The sequence below is a fragment of the Notolabrus celidotus genome, chromosome 7, assembly GCF_009762535.1.
Source record: "Notolabrus celidotus isolate fNotCel1 chromosome 7, fNotCel1.pri, whole genome shotgun sequence".
Lineage (NCBI taxonomy): Eukaryota > Metazoa > Chordata > Actinopteri > Labriformes > Labridae > Notolabrus > Notolabrus celidotus.
Genome location: NC_048278.1, coordinates 24,530,447 through 24,545,924, shown reverse-complemented (window position 1 = coordinate 24,545,924; position 15,478 = coordinate 24,530,447). Strand labels below are relative to the sequence as shown.

The 15,478-nt window shown below is 39.7% G+C and overlaps 1 protein-coding gene across 9 annotated transcripts in view; it reads left to right on the top strand.

The window, feature by feature from the left end:
* inpp4b (inositol polyphosphate-4-phosphatase type II B) overlaps window positions 1-15,478 on the top strand; it is a 341,040-nt gene that overhangs the window by 265,281 nt on the left and 60,281 nt on the right. For all 9 annotated transcript variants that reach the window (XM_034687455.1, XM_034687454.1, XM_034687461.1 and 6 more), the window contains 3 exons: window positions 951-1,023; window positions 5,371-5,518; window positions 13,503-13,633. In XM_034687455.1, the coding sequence (XP_034543346.1) occupies window positions 951-1,023; window positions 5,371-5,518; window positions 13,503-13,633 (352 nt within the window). The remainder of the gene's footprint in view (window positions 1-950; window positions 1,024-5,370; window positions 5,519-13,502; window positions 13,634-15,478) is intronic.

Here is a 15,478-nt window from a genome sequence, read left to right as displayed (position 1 = left end):
TTTATCACAGTGCATGGGTAATAACCACTCTGTAAAACACACTGTAAACACAAGGTTAAAGCTAAGTCAGCCTCGTCCATCAAAGCTAGAAACAGGTTTAATTAGGAGCCCTCTTACAGCACAGTGACATTTCTGTTTGTTTACCATCTCACATGTTTTGTTGACATGGGGTTATTTAGCACCAGCAACAAGCTGTACTGTACCGATGAAGAGAGAAATGGCAGCTGATATTATAAATTGCCGACCCCAGACAGTGAAGTCCCAGCAGGTGTTTTCCTTCAGCTGTCACCTGCTGGGACATCACTGATTGCAGTGAAGGCACTTCTCTCTTCTTTTAACTTAAAAGAGAGCTGTGTATCAGCAGCTGCATGCTTTTTGTGGTTCCTTATGGTTTTTAAATTAGGTATTCTTTCAACTTCATAAAATAGACATAGTATCTGCCTGTTTAATACAGTTCATTGCTATTAAAAAATCACTAAGATTATTTTAGAAATTGAATTCCTAACCAAGCATTAGCGATTAAGACATTGGATAATTCCCGCGTTATATCTGTGCCTAACATTTAGATATAAAATACTGATGTGAGCATTTTAGGATGTTCCATTAAAAATTTAACTCTTGATGATTTAGAATATGTCACATAATAACAATAAGTCACATGTCTTTTAGTCAAACTACCTGAGTTGAACACAAAGCTTTGGAGTGCTGCTGACTGCAGGCTTCACACTGATGTAATTTTGCTTCTGACAGACAGAGCTAACTTGGTATTTGCATTACTAACTTAACTCTGAGATAAACATTGGTTAAAGCTACAGTAACTTACAGGTGTGGTAAGTAAGTAATTTGAGGTTAAGCCTGCTCCTCACAACAATACATCATCATCTCTTTGTGTCACAAGTCAAATAATATATATTTTTTTGATTTCTCTCCCTCTTTCTGTATTTTTCCAGTGTCCCATGGTCTGTGATTCTGCATCCCACCGTGCCACCATCGACAGAGAAAATAACCCACTGACAGGGCCAGGTATGATACAAATGTGAACACCTGCAATTTCAAGTTTCATTGCCATATACTTGGAAAAAAAGTGTACTAAAAAAGAAAGGAAAAACACTATGATTTATCTTTCTTCTTACTTTTCTAGATTTAGTTTTTGTTGGTCAACATGCATCAGAACAATTCAGTAAAGGGTAAATGTTAAAACGTGTAGAGGTGTACTGCTGCCACCACATATAAAACACGTAACACACAGTAACATGAAGGTCATTATGACATCCATCCACGTAACACAAGGATGAGTATGCATTACTTGAATCAATGTGAGAACCTGGTGGTCATTTTTTATGTGTGGCAGCAATATACTTCAGTAAAAACTCAACCTGTAATCCACAAACTCTATTGTCACCATTGTGCTTATTAACACAAGATAACATCCTCCATTATCCAGAAGTCTCTTAGAGTTGATTGGTAACTGATCGACACCCGACTGCCCTTGAAAAACCCTTTCTTTTCACAAGGCTTGAAGCATCTATTTGGAAACCAGTTTGATTGAAAAATTAATACATCCTGCTTGTATTAAATACAGCCCTTCTGTTATTCTGTCAGTGAGTCAGAGCAGTGGGAGGTAACTGACAATGAGGTGAACCCTGTCAGTCCTTTGTGGACTAAGTGAGCACAAGAGAAAGATGCCATGCTAGCTGCGTGAGACTAATTTAGTGACAACACAGAAAGCTAGCTACCTCTCAGGCAGAGAAACAGAACAGTTGAGATAAAAAATGAAAGACGTGTAGACAGAAAGGGGATAAACTTGAAAAGGTCACGACTCCTGTTGTGTTGAAACTTCACAGCCCTTCTGCCGAGGAGGCTCGGGAAACTAGTTTCTCTTTTTCATCCTGAGCATTCATTTGTTCCACTTCCATTTTCTCTTTTATCCAGATTCCCTACGTCTCCCTGAACTCCCCAGCAGCCCCACGCCTGTTGTCATGGTGTCATTGTCGCTTACCGTTTCAGCTGTGATTAGCTAGTGAACTGCAGCCACATTTGCAGGTGCACATCTGCAGCCCGTCAAAACAATATCCTCCCTGCAGACCCTGCCAGATTGAGTAATGCAATTGCTCTTCCAATTTTATTACCTTTCAAAATGAGCATGCAGAGAGCGCGGGAGACGGGGGAGCCCACGCGCAGCACGTCTGGTGAAGTCATTTTCTTAAGAGGTGTCGAGGAGGGAAACGGAGGCATCTGATTGGTGGTCAGATTAGTTTGGTGGCAGGGGGGAGATCAGGGGTTAATCCGCTTCTCTTTCGGAGGTGTAAGTCAGCAACTGTTGCTCTGCTGATGAAGGTTGTGCCTCCACCCCTTTCTTCTGCATGTTTGCGTCACTCCCAATTTATTTTGTCTTCCATATGACTTTCTGACTTCTTCTTATCCCCATGCCAACAATATCTAAATATCTCATTTCATATGCTTTTACTATAAAAGACCTTTCTAGGGTCATATTATCCCAGGCTTAATGGCCGTTAGTTTTAACATCAACCTCAGAATTAATTTACAGAAAAAAATATCAAAAATGTAATGTAAATTGAGCTTCAGTGAGCACCTTCAATAAAGTATTGTCAAATTACCATACACATTTTTTTAAAGGCACCAAGCTGTTCCATCCATGCACCGCCATCCTTTCTTCACGCTTCTCTTACACTAAACATTGATTTGGTAGGTAATAAAGACCTGCTAAACATGGATAAACATCATTATGCAGAGGCATAGCTGCTTTTGTAGATGTACAACAGTGCTGCCACACTGTGTGTCAGAAATATCATACCGTGTGTTGCCTTATCTCTTAGGTGCTTAAAGGTAAAGTCAGGGATTATATGTTTTACTTTAACAGTCACTGAAAATGACCACTTCATCAACCCTGTCAGTTTGTTTTTCAATAGTCAGAAATTCCCTTTGCCCATCTGTGGATCCAGCCCAGCTCATGCCTACTAAAGCAAACACTGAGATTCATCTTTGAAAACTTGATGAGTCATCTGGGTACTGCAGCTTTCGGGTGTAATAATGTATTCATCAAGGATTGACTACACTTTTACCCCATTTCCTAGTATTATAACAGTTTCTGTTGAAGATTAACGTCCCCTATGTTTGTAAAACAGTTGGAATTTTGATCAGATCAGACAGATAAATCACCTACTTTTAAAGACTGAATGTCATGCGGTGTTTCAGAGTGTCTTCACATCTAATTATTTAAAGAATTTGCTCCGAAACCCAGAGGCGGTTCCCTTCTTAACCCCGGTTTGTTTGGACATGTGTGAACGCAGCAACTGAACCCTGATGCTGAACAAACTAGCAAGCCAAGATTGCCTAGAAGAGGTGGTCTCGGCTTGCTCTCAATCGAACCCTTGAGCAGTTTGTTTGCAGTGAGAATGCAATCAACGCAGCAACTGAAACAAATAGCTGCTTGATTCATCACATTCCAGTAGTAGGTGAGATAGTTGGCATAAAAATAGTGATAGGCTAATGCTGCTCGCTGTCTCCATCCAATTCATCAGCAGCAGCAGCAGCAGAGCTGGTGCTAGTCATAGCGACATCACAGGACCCGAGGAACCGACAGCTGGTTAGTTCTGAGGATTTTGTTCAGCTTGTTGAAGCAGAGGTATTGTCCTTCTTAGCCTTCTCATCACTGGAACCTGCACTTATGCCAAGCTAGTCTCGTACCTTTACAAACAGCTGTCAGAGTTTCTTGGCCTTCACATGACCCTGCTTGGCATGGTGATGAAAGCGCCTACCATTCATGCACTGATTCTGAAGTTCGTAAACTTCAGTATTTTTCTGAGTGGTGTCCAAACTTTGATAAATGTTCTCATCAACCAAAAAGTCAATGAGGCATTTGACCTCCTCGCTGCTCCAATCCAACCCATGACCCATTGTGTAGATAGGTGAACCGGCCCACGTTAGTTACCATCTTGGAGCCGGCTTCCCAAAATGCAAAGTGCAATCTAAACCTGTTTATGCAGTGAGAAAAGGAGGCTATGACATAATAACGGAACACTAAAAGACCCAGGGGAATTTGCAAATGTATTATTTTATCATCTGAATCGAAACAAAGAAAACAATCTACAGGTGTGAACGCACACTTAGAGTTTCATATCTTGGATAAAACCACAGGATATATCACAGGAAACGCAGGCAGTAATATAAGCTGCTATGATCTGTTGAAGTCGCTGTGTACTTTGCAACTAAATTATGATGGTGTGAATGGACTTCACAGTTTTCTTTTTAATATATAAGAGGATATATATTTGATCTCAGTATTTTGTGATGATTTCCAATGTTTTTCCAATGTTGAATTTAAAACATACCAAACAGCAGAGTTTGTAACATTTCATATACTCAAAAAAAGCTTAAAAAATAACTTCATCTGTTGTGCGTCTTCCTTCACCCTTCTACATTGAGGGACCCTAGTGAACTGAAACACCAGAGGGCAATTGCGTAGCTCCACAAATATTAATGCCCTGAACTTTTAGACGGATGACATTGAAGAGAGGACAATCTGGGGTCAGATCAGTGTACAGTACAGTATTGAGGGATCGATACTAGGTCTGTGCTCTGTTTTAGAGGCGTTGCTCCTACTCCTAGAAGTCAAGCAGGAAACATTTCACTGATTGCCACGCATGTTTGACTGCCTTGAGCAAGATTGTCACCGTTCCACCCCTGGTGCTTCAGCTTTGACTTATTGAGTGACTTCTTCTCTGACTGCAGCTCTAGAAGGGACAGGGGCAGTAAACAGTGTGAAAGGCACACGGCTTTCTTGCCCTCTGCTGCAAGCATGCAGATAAGAGCATTAGAGCTGTTTTTCCTTTCCAGCCTTTCGATTTGCTGCTATTAGACACTCTGCAAAATGATGAAGATGGGTCTGGATCTGAATGGGTTTAAATGGGAAAGCTGGGTGTTGGAGTTAGCAAACAAAGTTTTAATATTCTAAAGTCTCTGTCGCAATGTAATACAATAAACAAGCAATTAAAATGGAAATGGAGGAAATAATAAGGCAAAGATTAACAGGACAAGGACTCTATTTCAGACTGTCTTCTGCTCTGCAGTGTTTCTGCTGAGGTAAATAGAGAGAAGGCCTTGGAAATTTGCAACACCTTATCTACAGCAGACACACTTATTGATTATAGAATTTAATTTTGGCTTCATACCTCATGTGACTTTTGATGAGTTTCTGTCTGTAGTGTCCTTGAGGTGTGGAGCTGTCAAAGTTATTTCAGATCTGCTGTTCTCACTTTTGAAAGGTATAAAGTTAACACCAGCTGATGATCATGATGCATTTCCTGCTGTGTCAATATACCTTTCTCCTCCTCCTCTCCCCCTTTTCAGTGTTCAAGAACCCAATATGCAAGGTGTACAGATTTCAAACAGTGGACAGCAAGTGGATGCTGGTGCGGGAACAAATGGAGGAGTGCACGTTATCCTTTAGCATCCCCAGGCAGCTGCTGTCGCTGTATATTCAGGAGGACATGAGCAGGTAAGTCACTCTGAAATCATACCTGGATGTCACTGCCAGCTTTCTCATTGCATCAGAAAGCTTGTTTCCTTATGGTGCAGGCATCATTGAACCTGTAGAAGACAAACAATCAAAAGTTCAAAGTAAAAATCCCAGTTAGGAGTATGAAGGTTCTAGACTTTCTTTCTCAACCCAGTTCGCAGATGTAAATGATTATTTAAAAGATCCGCCTGTATTTGGAGAGAAGTGAATTATTCAGATCTGTTAACACTTCAAAAGAGGCTCCTAAGTCCACGGATCCAGAAAACGGCAAACATTGTCTCTTTCAAACACTCGCTCCTGCACACCTTCTCCCCGTCCTCTCTTATAGCACTGAAGGAACGCTCCTGGAACATCCTGCCACCAGTGCTGAATCAGACAAAAACTTTGGAGAGTTAAAAAAAGTTCTAAAAGTTTAAATCCTCAGGACTTCAGTACTGGCTTACCTGTGCTTACATTTAGTGAGTTTTTATATAGTAACTTTTAACTGCAATACCATTAATTTATGAGTCATTTATGCACACGCATGCACCCCCCCCCAACACACACACACACACACACACACACACACACACACACGCACACAATGTGCAGTGACAACACAAACACACACACACACACACACACACACACACACACACACACACCACACAGAGGGAGAGAGAGAGAGAGAGAGAGAGAGAGAAAACTAGTTAGTGAGGAGTATTACTGATAAAGAAGGACAAATAAAAAAAGGAGGAAAGAGGGAAAAGGGTAAGGAAAGAAATAATAAATAAGTAAAGAAAGGATGAAGTAAAGTAAAATGGACCAAATAATTAAGGAAAGAAGGAGAGTAAATTAGAAGGAGGGAAAATGAATGACAGAAAGAATGAAATGATAGATTCATTAAAAGGTAATAATAAAAGAATGATTCAGAGATATAGATGGATCAAAATTCAACCAAATGAAAGTGAACTAGAGAAAAAACTATATTTTGATTAAAGAAGTCACTTTCTTTTTCCATCAGGCCAAGAGCAGTTGTGGTCTGAATGAATACTGCCCTCAGTGCAGGTTGTTTGTTGCACAATAGTCAGTCACGGTAGTTATTTGCTTTGCAGAAACAGCCTTCTTTCATCAAATGATATTTGGTGGTATGTCTTTTGGATTCCATAACTCTCTCTGCAGTGCTTTAAAATGGTCATCTGAAAAATATGCTGGTTGTGTAAGTTAGATGCTTCCTTTTTGTAAAAAGTTTCACATTCAAAGGAATGTGAATCAAAGAAAGACATTAATGTCCAGTCCAGCTGATGCTGTATGGAATGAGAACAGGTGGAGGCAAGGTCAGAAGCAGGTGATGTTTCAACAGTCCGCAAGTTTGTTCCTGTAATTAGATAAAAGAGCCCCCTCCCTCCGGCCATACCAGTGTTTGTCAAGGCAGATCATTACTCAGCTGCCCTGTTGTCCCTGGCAACCCCTTCTCATACATACCACACAAAGGCATGCATTAACACACCAACAGCTTGGGGGCATTTCTTTCTGCTCATCTCAATACAAGGAAAATGCACAAAAAGAAGCAATCAGAGGTATGAATGAAGATGGTAGTGGGAGGAGAGAGTTTGATTTGTAATCACTGTGAGAGTTCAAGGACACAGTCACGTGCAAAACAATCACAGACACACGCACGCACGCACGCACGCACGCACGCACGCACGCACGCACGCACGCACGCACACACGCACGCACGCACACACGCACGCACACACGTACAAATGCAATCTTAACCTCTGCCACAAAGGAAAGAATCACTCAGACGTTATTGATCGATTGACAAGACGATCTGTGTTGTCAGTTCACCTCTTAAATACTGGAATCCATGAGATTCCTGCCCTCTTTTTCCCACGTGTCCTCTTAACCTTCTCGTTTAAATAGAAGATGATCTGCTGTGCCAACAGATGATTTAAATCAGGACTAAATTTAGAAGACAATTATAGAATACTTATTAAATGTTTTATCTTTTAAATACAGCCCGTGCTCACACAGCCAGCTCCCAACCATGACTAGCATACACACTGTTTGTTTATTAAAAGGCGTGTGTTCCATATCTCCAGCACCTCTCCTATAATCCTCTTTTAATGTTGTCTTTTTCCATGCTGCCTCTACATTTAGCCAGTTCTTTCAGACAGGCTCACTATGGGGCTAGCTTTATGTTTTTAATGATTCAGTTAAAGCTGCAAAGTTGGGAGTGCAGCGGATGGTGGGTGGTTTAGTTTGCTGCACCACTCAGAGATTATCTTCTTCCCTGTGTTTGTTGGCTTTTGATGTCTGCAGTCATGTTTTAATTGAACACAGAGGTGGCTGATTTTTCTTTGTTTCTCTGGTTAAGATGCCATGACTCCTTGCATGTGCGCGTATGTGTGTGTGTGTGTGTGTGTGTGTGTGTGTGTGTGTGTGTGTGTGTGTGTGTGTGTGTGTGTGTGTGTGTGTGTGTGTGTGTGTGTGTGTGTGTGTATGTGTGTGTGTGTGTGTGTGTGTTTGTAAAGATAATTAATGCGTGTGTTGTAGAGTGTCAGTGTGTGGGTGTCGATTAAACCCCATTCATTAAGAGCTGTCTGCTTTCTCATTAATGAAAAAAAAGCATGTCCCCTCTTCTTTCCCTGTAAATAAACTAGATGTGATTGTGTATGGAGATCACACAGGTGACAGTTTGACATCACTATTGTTTTGTATGTTCAGCGTCAGTGTTAATGACTCAGTTTGTTGGATAAAGCTGTTTATGAGCAGCATATGTTGTGAGAATAAAGTTTTATTTGTTTCTCAGTCCTTTCACAAAGTTTTTATGGACCCCTCATACAAAGGCCTCTGTGGTTAAAGTGCTGTGACACTGTAACATAAGATGAAAAGAAGCTCTTCACATGACAGGTGTGAGATTTATTCTCTTTTAAGAGTCACCTATCCAAGTCAATTGAACGTATCGTGCTGCCTACTTTTCTGCTCATTTATCTTCTGAGGTCTGTGTCATGTGTAGCTCATAATAATTGACAGAACTGTGTCAGTTTCTACACACCTATGAAAAAAAAATTGCATACAATTTTAAATGGATTTGTTCACTCACTGTCACTGTCTATCTTTCTTGTCTTGTGCTCTCCAAAGATTACAATAACCAGGAGAGCTCTAAAAGTTTGGGCTTCCCTTTGGGAGAGCTGTTGTGTCGGCCGTGATTTTTTTATAGCCTATGGGTAAAACCAACTACTTTGCCCAATTTGAGGGCTAAGAAGTGTATCCATACAAAATACATGTTAGGTTGTTTAGAACCTTGTATATCTTACTTTACTACCCAGATTTCTTAATGATCTTCTGTTTGTGTAAGATGCTTGGTTCTGACTTGTCAAAAGTCCTTCACAACCCCTTCACAACAGTTGTTAACTTTCACTAACATGAGCAACGCCAGAGGCAAACTGATCACACGTCATGTCAAATCAGTGCGTGGAAAAGAGGTCTGCTTCTGCTTGTTATCACCATAGACTGTAAGGTAAGGTAAAACCCATAGACTTTATAAGATATGGACGTAGTATACGTGACGTCACGGGGGCGATTGTGACGTAAAGAGGCGGGCTTTGAGCCTCCTAGCAAACAGCTACAGTGTTCCCGCCTGTCAATCAAGTCAGCTGCACCTCTCATTGGAAGAATCGTAATCTCAATATCTTCGAAATTGCCACGTTAGAAAAAAAATCACCCCCCCGTACAGTGTGTGCCAATCAAGAAATGAGCTATCCAGACTACACTTGTGTTTTGTACCAGGCTGTAAACATGTTTATTTCTGCTGTAAAGATCGTCTTCTTTGAATTGGTGTGTATGCGGTTTCTAGTACTTCTGGAGCCAGCCTCAAGCGGATCCTCGATGAACTGCAACGGTAAAACCGTTAGCTTCTGTTAGCTTCGTATTGGTAAACAATGTGGCTAAAATGTTCGTTTCGATTAGCATGCTAATTCAGCAGGCTAAACATCACCAATATAACATATTAATTCCTGTCCAGCAATCCTAGCAGTGAGCAGAGCAGCTGAATGAGGGCAGTTTCATGTTAAATGGACTGCAGCGGGCAGATAAGAATCCATGGAAGCCATGGAACGCTAACTGCTGTGGAATCACTGGGACATTAAAAAAAAACAAAAAAACAACAGTATGTGACAAGACCTTATGTATTACATTAAACAATGCATTCACCATACATTTTTTTTCCATCATTTGATTTCTTATGTATAAAATGATAATTGGACCCCTTATTTTCAAATGTCAGCCATAAGTTGTAAGACTAAAGGACCTCCAATCTTTCAAGCACATTGTAACCCTACACTAACTGTTATCACACTTTTCTTCAGTAACAACTTTGCTCTTTATAAACAATAGTCCTCTGATTAAGGAGGTGATATTATATATCTCTCTTCACCATCCCTTTGCCTTATCACAGTCATTAAACAGCAGATAGGTTTCCCTGTTATTGAAGCCATTATCTATCACTAACACAGGATCATCCACCCTGACCTTCACTCCAGCAATCCAGACACAAAATCACAGACCTCTCAGAGGACAAAAAGCAGTGTGGTTTCACTCTGTGAAATCACAGCCACTGAGAGACACAGACAGGGTGGATAGATTACTGTAAATTGTCGCAATTTCTCAAAGAGCAGTGTGACGATCAAGCTCCCAGTAAAATCTGTGATATAAACCATAAAATTAGAGAACATTGCCTCTTGATTGATAAAATGACCCATTTATTGTATTAGGGGATACTTGAACTGAAGTGAGCCCACTGGAAACAATACATGTGATTGAAATTAGGGAGAAATGTGAGATGATCTTATTCATACCCCACTGTCTGGGAGAAGTTACCTCACTGCTGCAGTCTTTACAGTACAAGACTCTTGATATCATTACTTTATTCAGCCCAAAGCTTAAATTAGCATGGATCAGTTACAGACCAGTACTTCTTTTTCTATTCTGATTCCTTTGTTTGCTTTTTGAAGAAGTCCTGTTACATTTTTCTTAGTTTTAAATTCAGAAGTTGCTTTTTTCAGAGATCTTGTCTCTGTGACTTCAGCTCACAACAGCTTCTGAATAAACATGTTTATTCATCATTGCTCCCAGTTTAAATCCCTTTATCATGAAGATCAGTATCAGACACTATTTATATCTAACTTAAAAATAGCACTTCCTTTAAATAACTTAAACCTGTATTCCTGTTTGTGGTAAAATTATAATTGTTGCCTTATTTCAAGAAGAAGCTTTTGGCCTCTAATTCGGCCATAAACATAACTTACTTACAACCACCTACCACCAACCAATATGAGAAAATGGCCTCATATTTGATGTATCATTTGTTTTACAGCCAGTTGTGCATGCTTTTTAAAAAAAGTTTCTCCTCGTGTCATTTTTCAATGTTGCTGTATGAATGTACACATACATATTAAGGGCTGAAACTGACTGTGCTGAAATGAATATTTCAAGAGTCAGTTCATCCTATTTTAATTATCCCACACAAAAAACCTAACCATCATTATCAACCCAGTCAGGCAATTTGTTATAATTTGCTCAAATTTTCATTGATCCATCCCAAAGATTTTTACATCTCTCTCCTTAGAGGAATGGAATTTATTTCCAGCAAACTTATTACTGCCCAAATGATATAATTATTTTTGATATTGTATCCGAAAAAGCATCACAGGCTGTGAAGACATTTACAAGTGGAAATCCACTTGTAAATTCTCTCTGGTGGCCAAGCTATGTAATGGAGACAAGTATTTTCCATTTCTGTTCTGCAAGATCTTGGATCTACATTAACTGTAATACGGTCAGTCCACTCATAGAATGTAGGCCTGTGTCTTCTTTTATTTGCTCTGATTGAAATAATTACATCTTCTGGGTGAGATGTGGGCTTGCGAGTTTCCTCATCAGAGTTTAATTACTGTGATGACATATGTTGAAAAAAAAAAACAGGACAAGGAGGGTGATGCATTTCCTCCAACGATCCAGGTCTTGACAGCAGTGAGGGGGTAGCACTGAAGTTTACCTCCCATCAAAGGAAGTTTCAGTGCCTACAGGTGGATGTTTGGGTAAAGATGTAGCCTCCAAAATGCTAACAATAGTAGCAATGTAGCAAAAGAGTGAGTGTAGACTTGACAGCAGAACTACATGATTAAAAGAGTATGTTTGACATTTGATGCTGCAGGAAGACTGTGTGTGTCCTAGGAGAGCCGCGGTTCATAGACTGGCTTACAAGATTTGCTTCATTACATTGGTACACGCAGCAGTAGTCGCTGACTCAACTTGGACCTGCAACCATTTGTTGCATATCCCCCCACTCTCTCTTCACCATATTTCAAGTCTCTCTTCGGCTGCCCTAAGCAATCCAGGCGAGGGGCAAAACACAATCTTAAAAATAACATCAGATTTTTCTAAACAGCTACAATGTGCTTGCCATGTCAGATATTCCGCAGACTTTGTTGTAATCAGTGATTATTTTAAGTATTTTCTTGTATGGCACTGGTTGGCCTAGCGGTTAAAGCATGCGCCCCATGTACAGAGGATTTAGTCCTCGTCACAGCGGTCGCTTGCTCGACCACAACCCTTTGCTGCATGTCTTCCCCCACTCTCCGCTCCACATATATTCTGTCTCTCTTCATCTGTACTATCATGAAGAAAAAATGCAAAATAACTTTGAACAAAAAAAATGTTTCTATCAAAGTCATAACTCCTTTGAAAACAGATTAGAGCCAGGGGTCAGGAATGCATGAAAAAAAATGCTTTTTTTCTTAATAAATTGGCTACAAATGCATATTTCAAATATTGTGTTTGATGCTACATGTGACCTTGAATCTCTCTGCCTCTTTCTCTCTGGCACTGTTTCTATCACACTCTGCTGTGCATTGAAATACTTCAAAGTAATCTATAAATAAGTGACGCACCTGGAGGAAATCAGGAAATAGTCTGGAAAGGCTCTGAGCGCCTAATGCTTTGTTGTAGTAGTTGAACTACAACAAAGAAACAACTACTGCATTATGCATTAAAGGCAATTATGCCTGCTCTTAACAATGAGTCGAATGGACAAGCATTTAAACATGAGGGCTTTCATTTTAGGACATACAGCATGCAAAATGTATGAGCTGTAATCACTGAAAATTGGGCTTGTTTTCAGGAAAGCAATGCTTGAGGCCCTGTATTTATTATCCTGAATACTAAATTGAACCTCCTTCAACCCTTAATTTCTGTAATATCACTTCAGTTTACTTTTCAATTCATGCTAGGGCTTGTTTTGTAAATTATGTCAGTCCATCAGATGTGGCCTCTCACATGCAAATGATATATCAATAAAAGAGGCTTTAGTTCCTTGTAGGAAAACTGGCCCATCCACACACACAGAGACATGTAGCAACACAGACACAGATGCACACTCTCATGCACAATCACTGTTATTTCCTATAAAAGAGGAACAGATGATATTAGCCCAAGGCTGCAGGAGCAGATTGAGAGTCAAAAAACTGCTCCACTGACACCAGTAAAGACTGGATGGGTTTATTTTCTAAATAATGGTAGAAGAAGGAGCAGGGGAGAAATTTGATTGGGAAGGATGGATAAGTGGGCACTTAGCTGGAGGTTTAGAAATGTGTTAGGCTCAGTGCAGGGTGCTTGCTTTAGGACTTAACTGTGCGTGAATGTGTGACTGGTTCAGTTTCTGTCAGTGTTTTATGTTATTTTTAATAATTTTGTACCCCGACTAGAAAACCGAGACAATTTCAGAGCACTTTTGGATGCACGGAGGGATCTCAAAACCAGATTAGAAAAAATCTTGATAATTTTTCCTTCTGTATGTTAGACTGATGTGATGTGAATGCAGAAAATACACCCAAATTGATGTTAAGACTCTAAACAGCTATGATCTCTGTAATACCCAATAAATCTACAAAGCTCCTCACAAACATGTGTTTCACTGTAGGGTGCAGGACCTGAAGGATCTTGGGGATCTTTCTCCTCACTGGGACAACTTAAGAAAAGAGGTGATGACACGATATGGTGGAATCATCAGCTGCTACCAGGAGACTTTGGCTGAACTGGACAAGATTACAGGTACGACTACGCTCGCTGCAAAATCTCAGTGGCATCTATGGTCATGACTGTTTGATGGAAGTACATTTTGGGCTTTAGGGTCACATCAGCAGTTCTGATCTCAACCAGGACCTATAATACAAATGAAGAGTTAATTTGCAAAAACTCTGTTTTTATACATTTTCAACAAAACATATTTCTTTTTTACATAGATTTTACTAAGTCATTTTGACTTAGTCAAAGCCACCCAACCTCAGTTGATTGATCATACCAAAAGCTAGTATTAGAAAAAATATGTTTTTTGATACATTTTTTTAATTTTTCAAAAGTGAGTTAACTTTTTTTGCAAATGAACTCTTCAAATATTTGATTAATCATCAGATCATTAGTTTTATTTACATGAAACTGAGTCATCATTGTTCTTTTTCTTTTGTGTTTGCTTTTTCTCCTGTGGAAAGTAGAACTAGAGCACAATATCCACATGTCAACTTTTCTTTTTTTGAAGCAGAATAAGTATTTCTTTCTTTGGAACACCCAGGGTTGGACTTTTGAAAGTAAACTCTTGTGTTATGTGTGGTCTCTACAGAGACACTTGTGGGAGGGATTAAAGGAGCAAGGTGTAAAGTGTCTGTTATCTGGACCAGCTTGTTATAACTGAGTCACAGCACAAAACACTGCGACGTCTCCTCACCTGTGAGGTTAAGTCCAGAAAGAGAAGCCATCTCTGGGTTGAAGGATGGATTCTGGATGATTTGTGTCAACAGAAAGCTTAGTAAAAGGTTGTTTTATTCGTCTACTTGCTGTCAAGGAGTTTCCATAGCAACCTAGGTTTCATCAGGGGCGACTGAAATGTTTGAGCCCATGTGCTCTTCTGTGCTCTGTATAAGTAAATGCTTGCTGTGCTCATAAAAACTGATACAAATTTCCTCTATGTGCAAAGGGAAACATGAGTTGCATCTCATTTGCAAATGATCTGTGTTCTACTTGGTATGCAAATATATCTCCCTTTTTTTTACTCTTTTTGAAAATGTTTTACAGAACAAAATTAATCCTCTCAGTTAGCCCTGTAGAGAGCACAGCTTGTAGTTAGGCTGTTTTTAATTTGTTGCTGACATTGAACAAGGAAACACTAGATAACTGTAGAATGGCATTCTGATAATCACATTTTTAAACTGATTCAGGGATCTGTAGTTGATTTATTAGTTTTATTAAGTTTCATTATTCAAAAGCAAGATTAAAGCAAGGACTAGACACACTTAAAGTGTTCTGGAAGTACAGTTGGCGTCATCCTTATATTGCACAAGCCCTAAAATACCCACACTCCTGCTATCGTACCAAACAGCAGATGTTAGCTGTACAGTAATTTTCGGACTGTCCTCAACTAAACTCGCAAAATTATTACTAATGAGAAACTTAACTGGAGCAACAAGAAACATTAAAAAGCTCACAGACTGATCAATTACTGGGAGTTTGTTTTAACTCTCCCCCTCCATAATCTCTTTCTATGCATATTTTAGTGTGCTAAATGAACATTATAGATTATTTTTACCCTGTATCTCCTTCATCTCCATAATAAGATATGTGTTTCAGCTGCTTTCTGCTTTGTTCAGCTGATAAGAGATATTGGTGTTAATGCCTCTGCACTGCGAGGATGGGGGAGGATGGATAATGTGACATTGGTCATTATGGTTCGTGACAAGTCTCTTGTGTGGGCCAGATGCTGCAATACATGGAGGAGTTCCTGCCAAACTCCACACCCCTATCAAACCCTGAATTCATTTAACAGCATGACAGACCCTGCTGAACAAGTTGGGTGGGCAAGATGCTGGAGATTAATTATTGATAAGTTATTTCACCTTTTTTTTT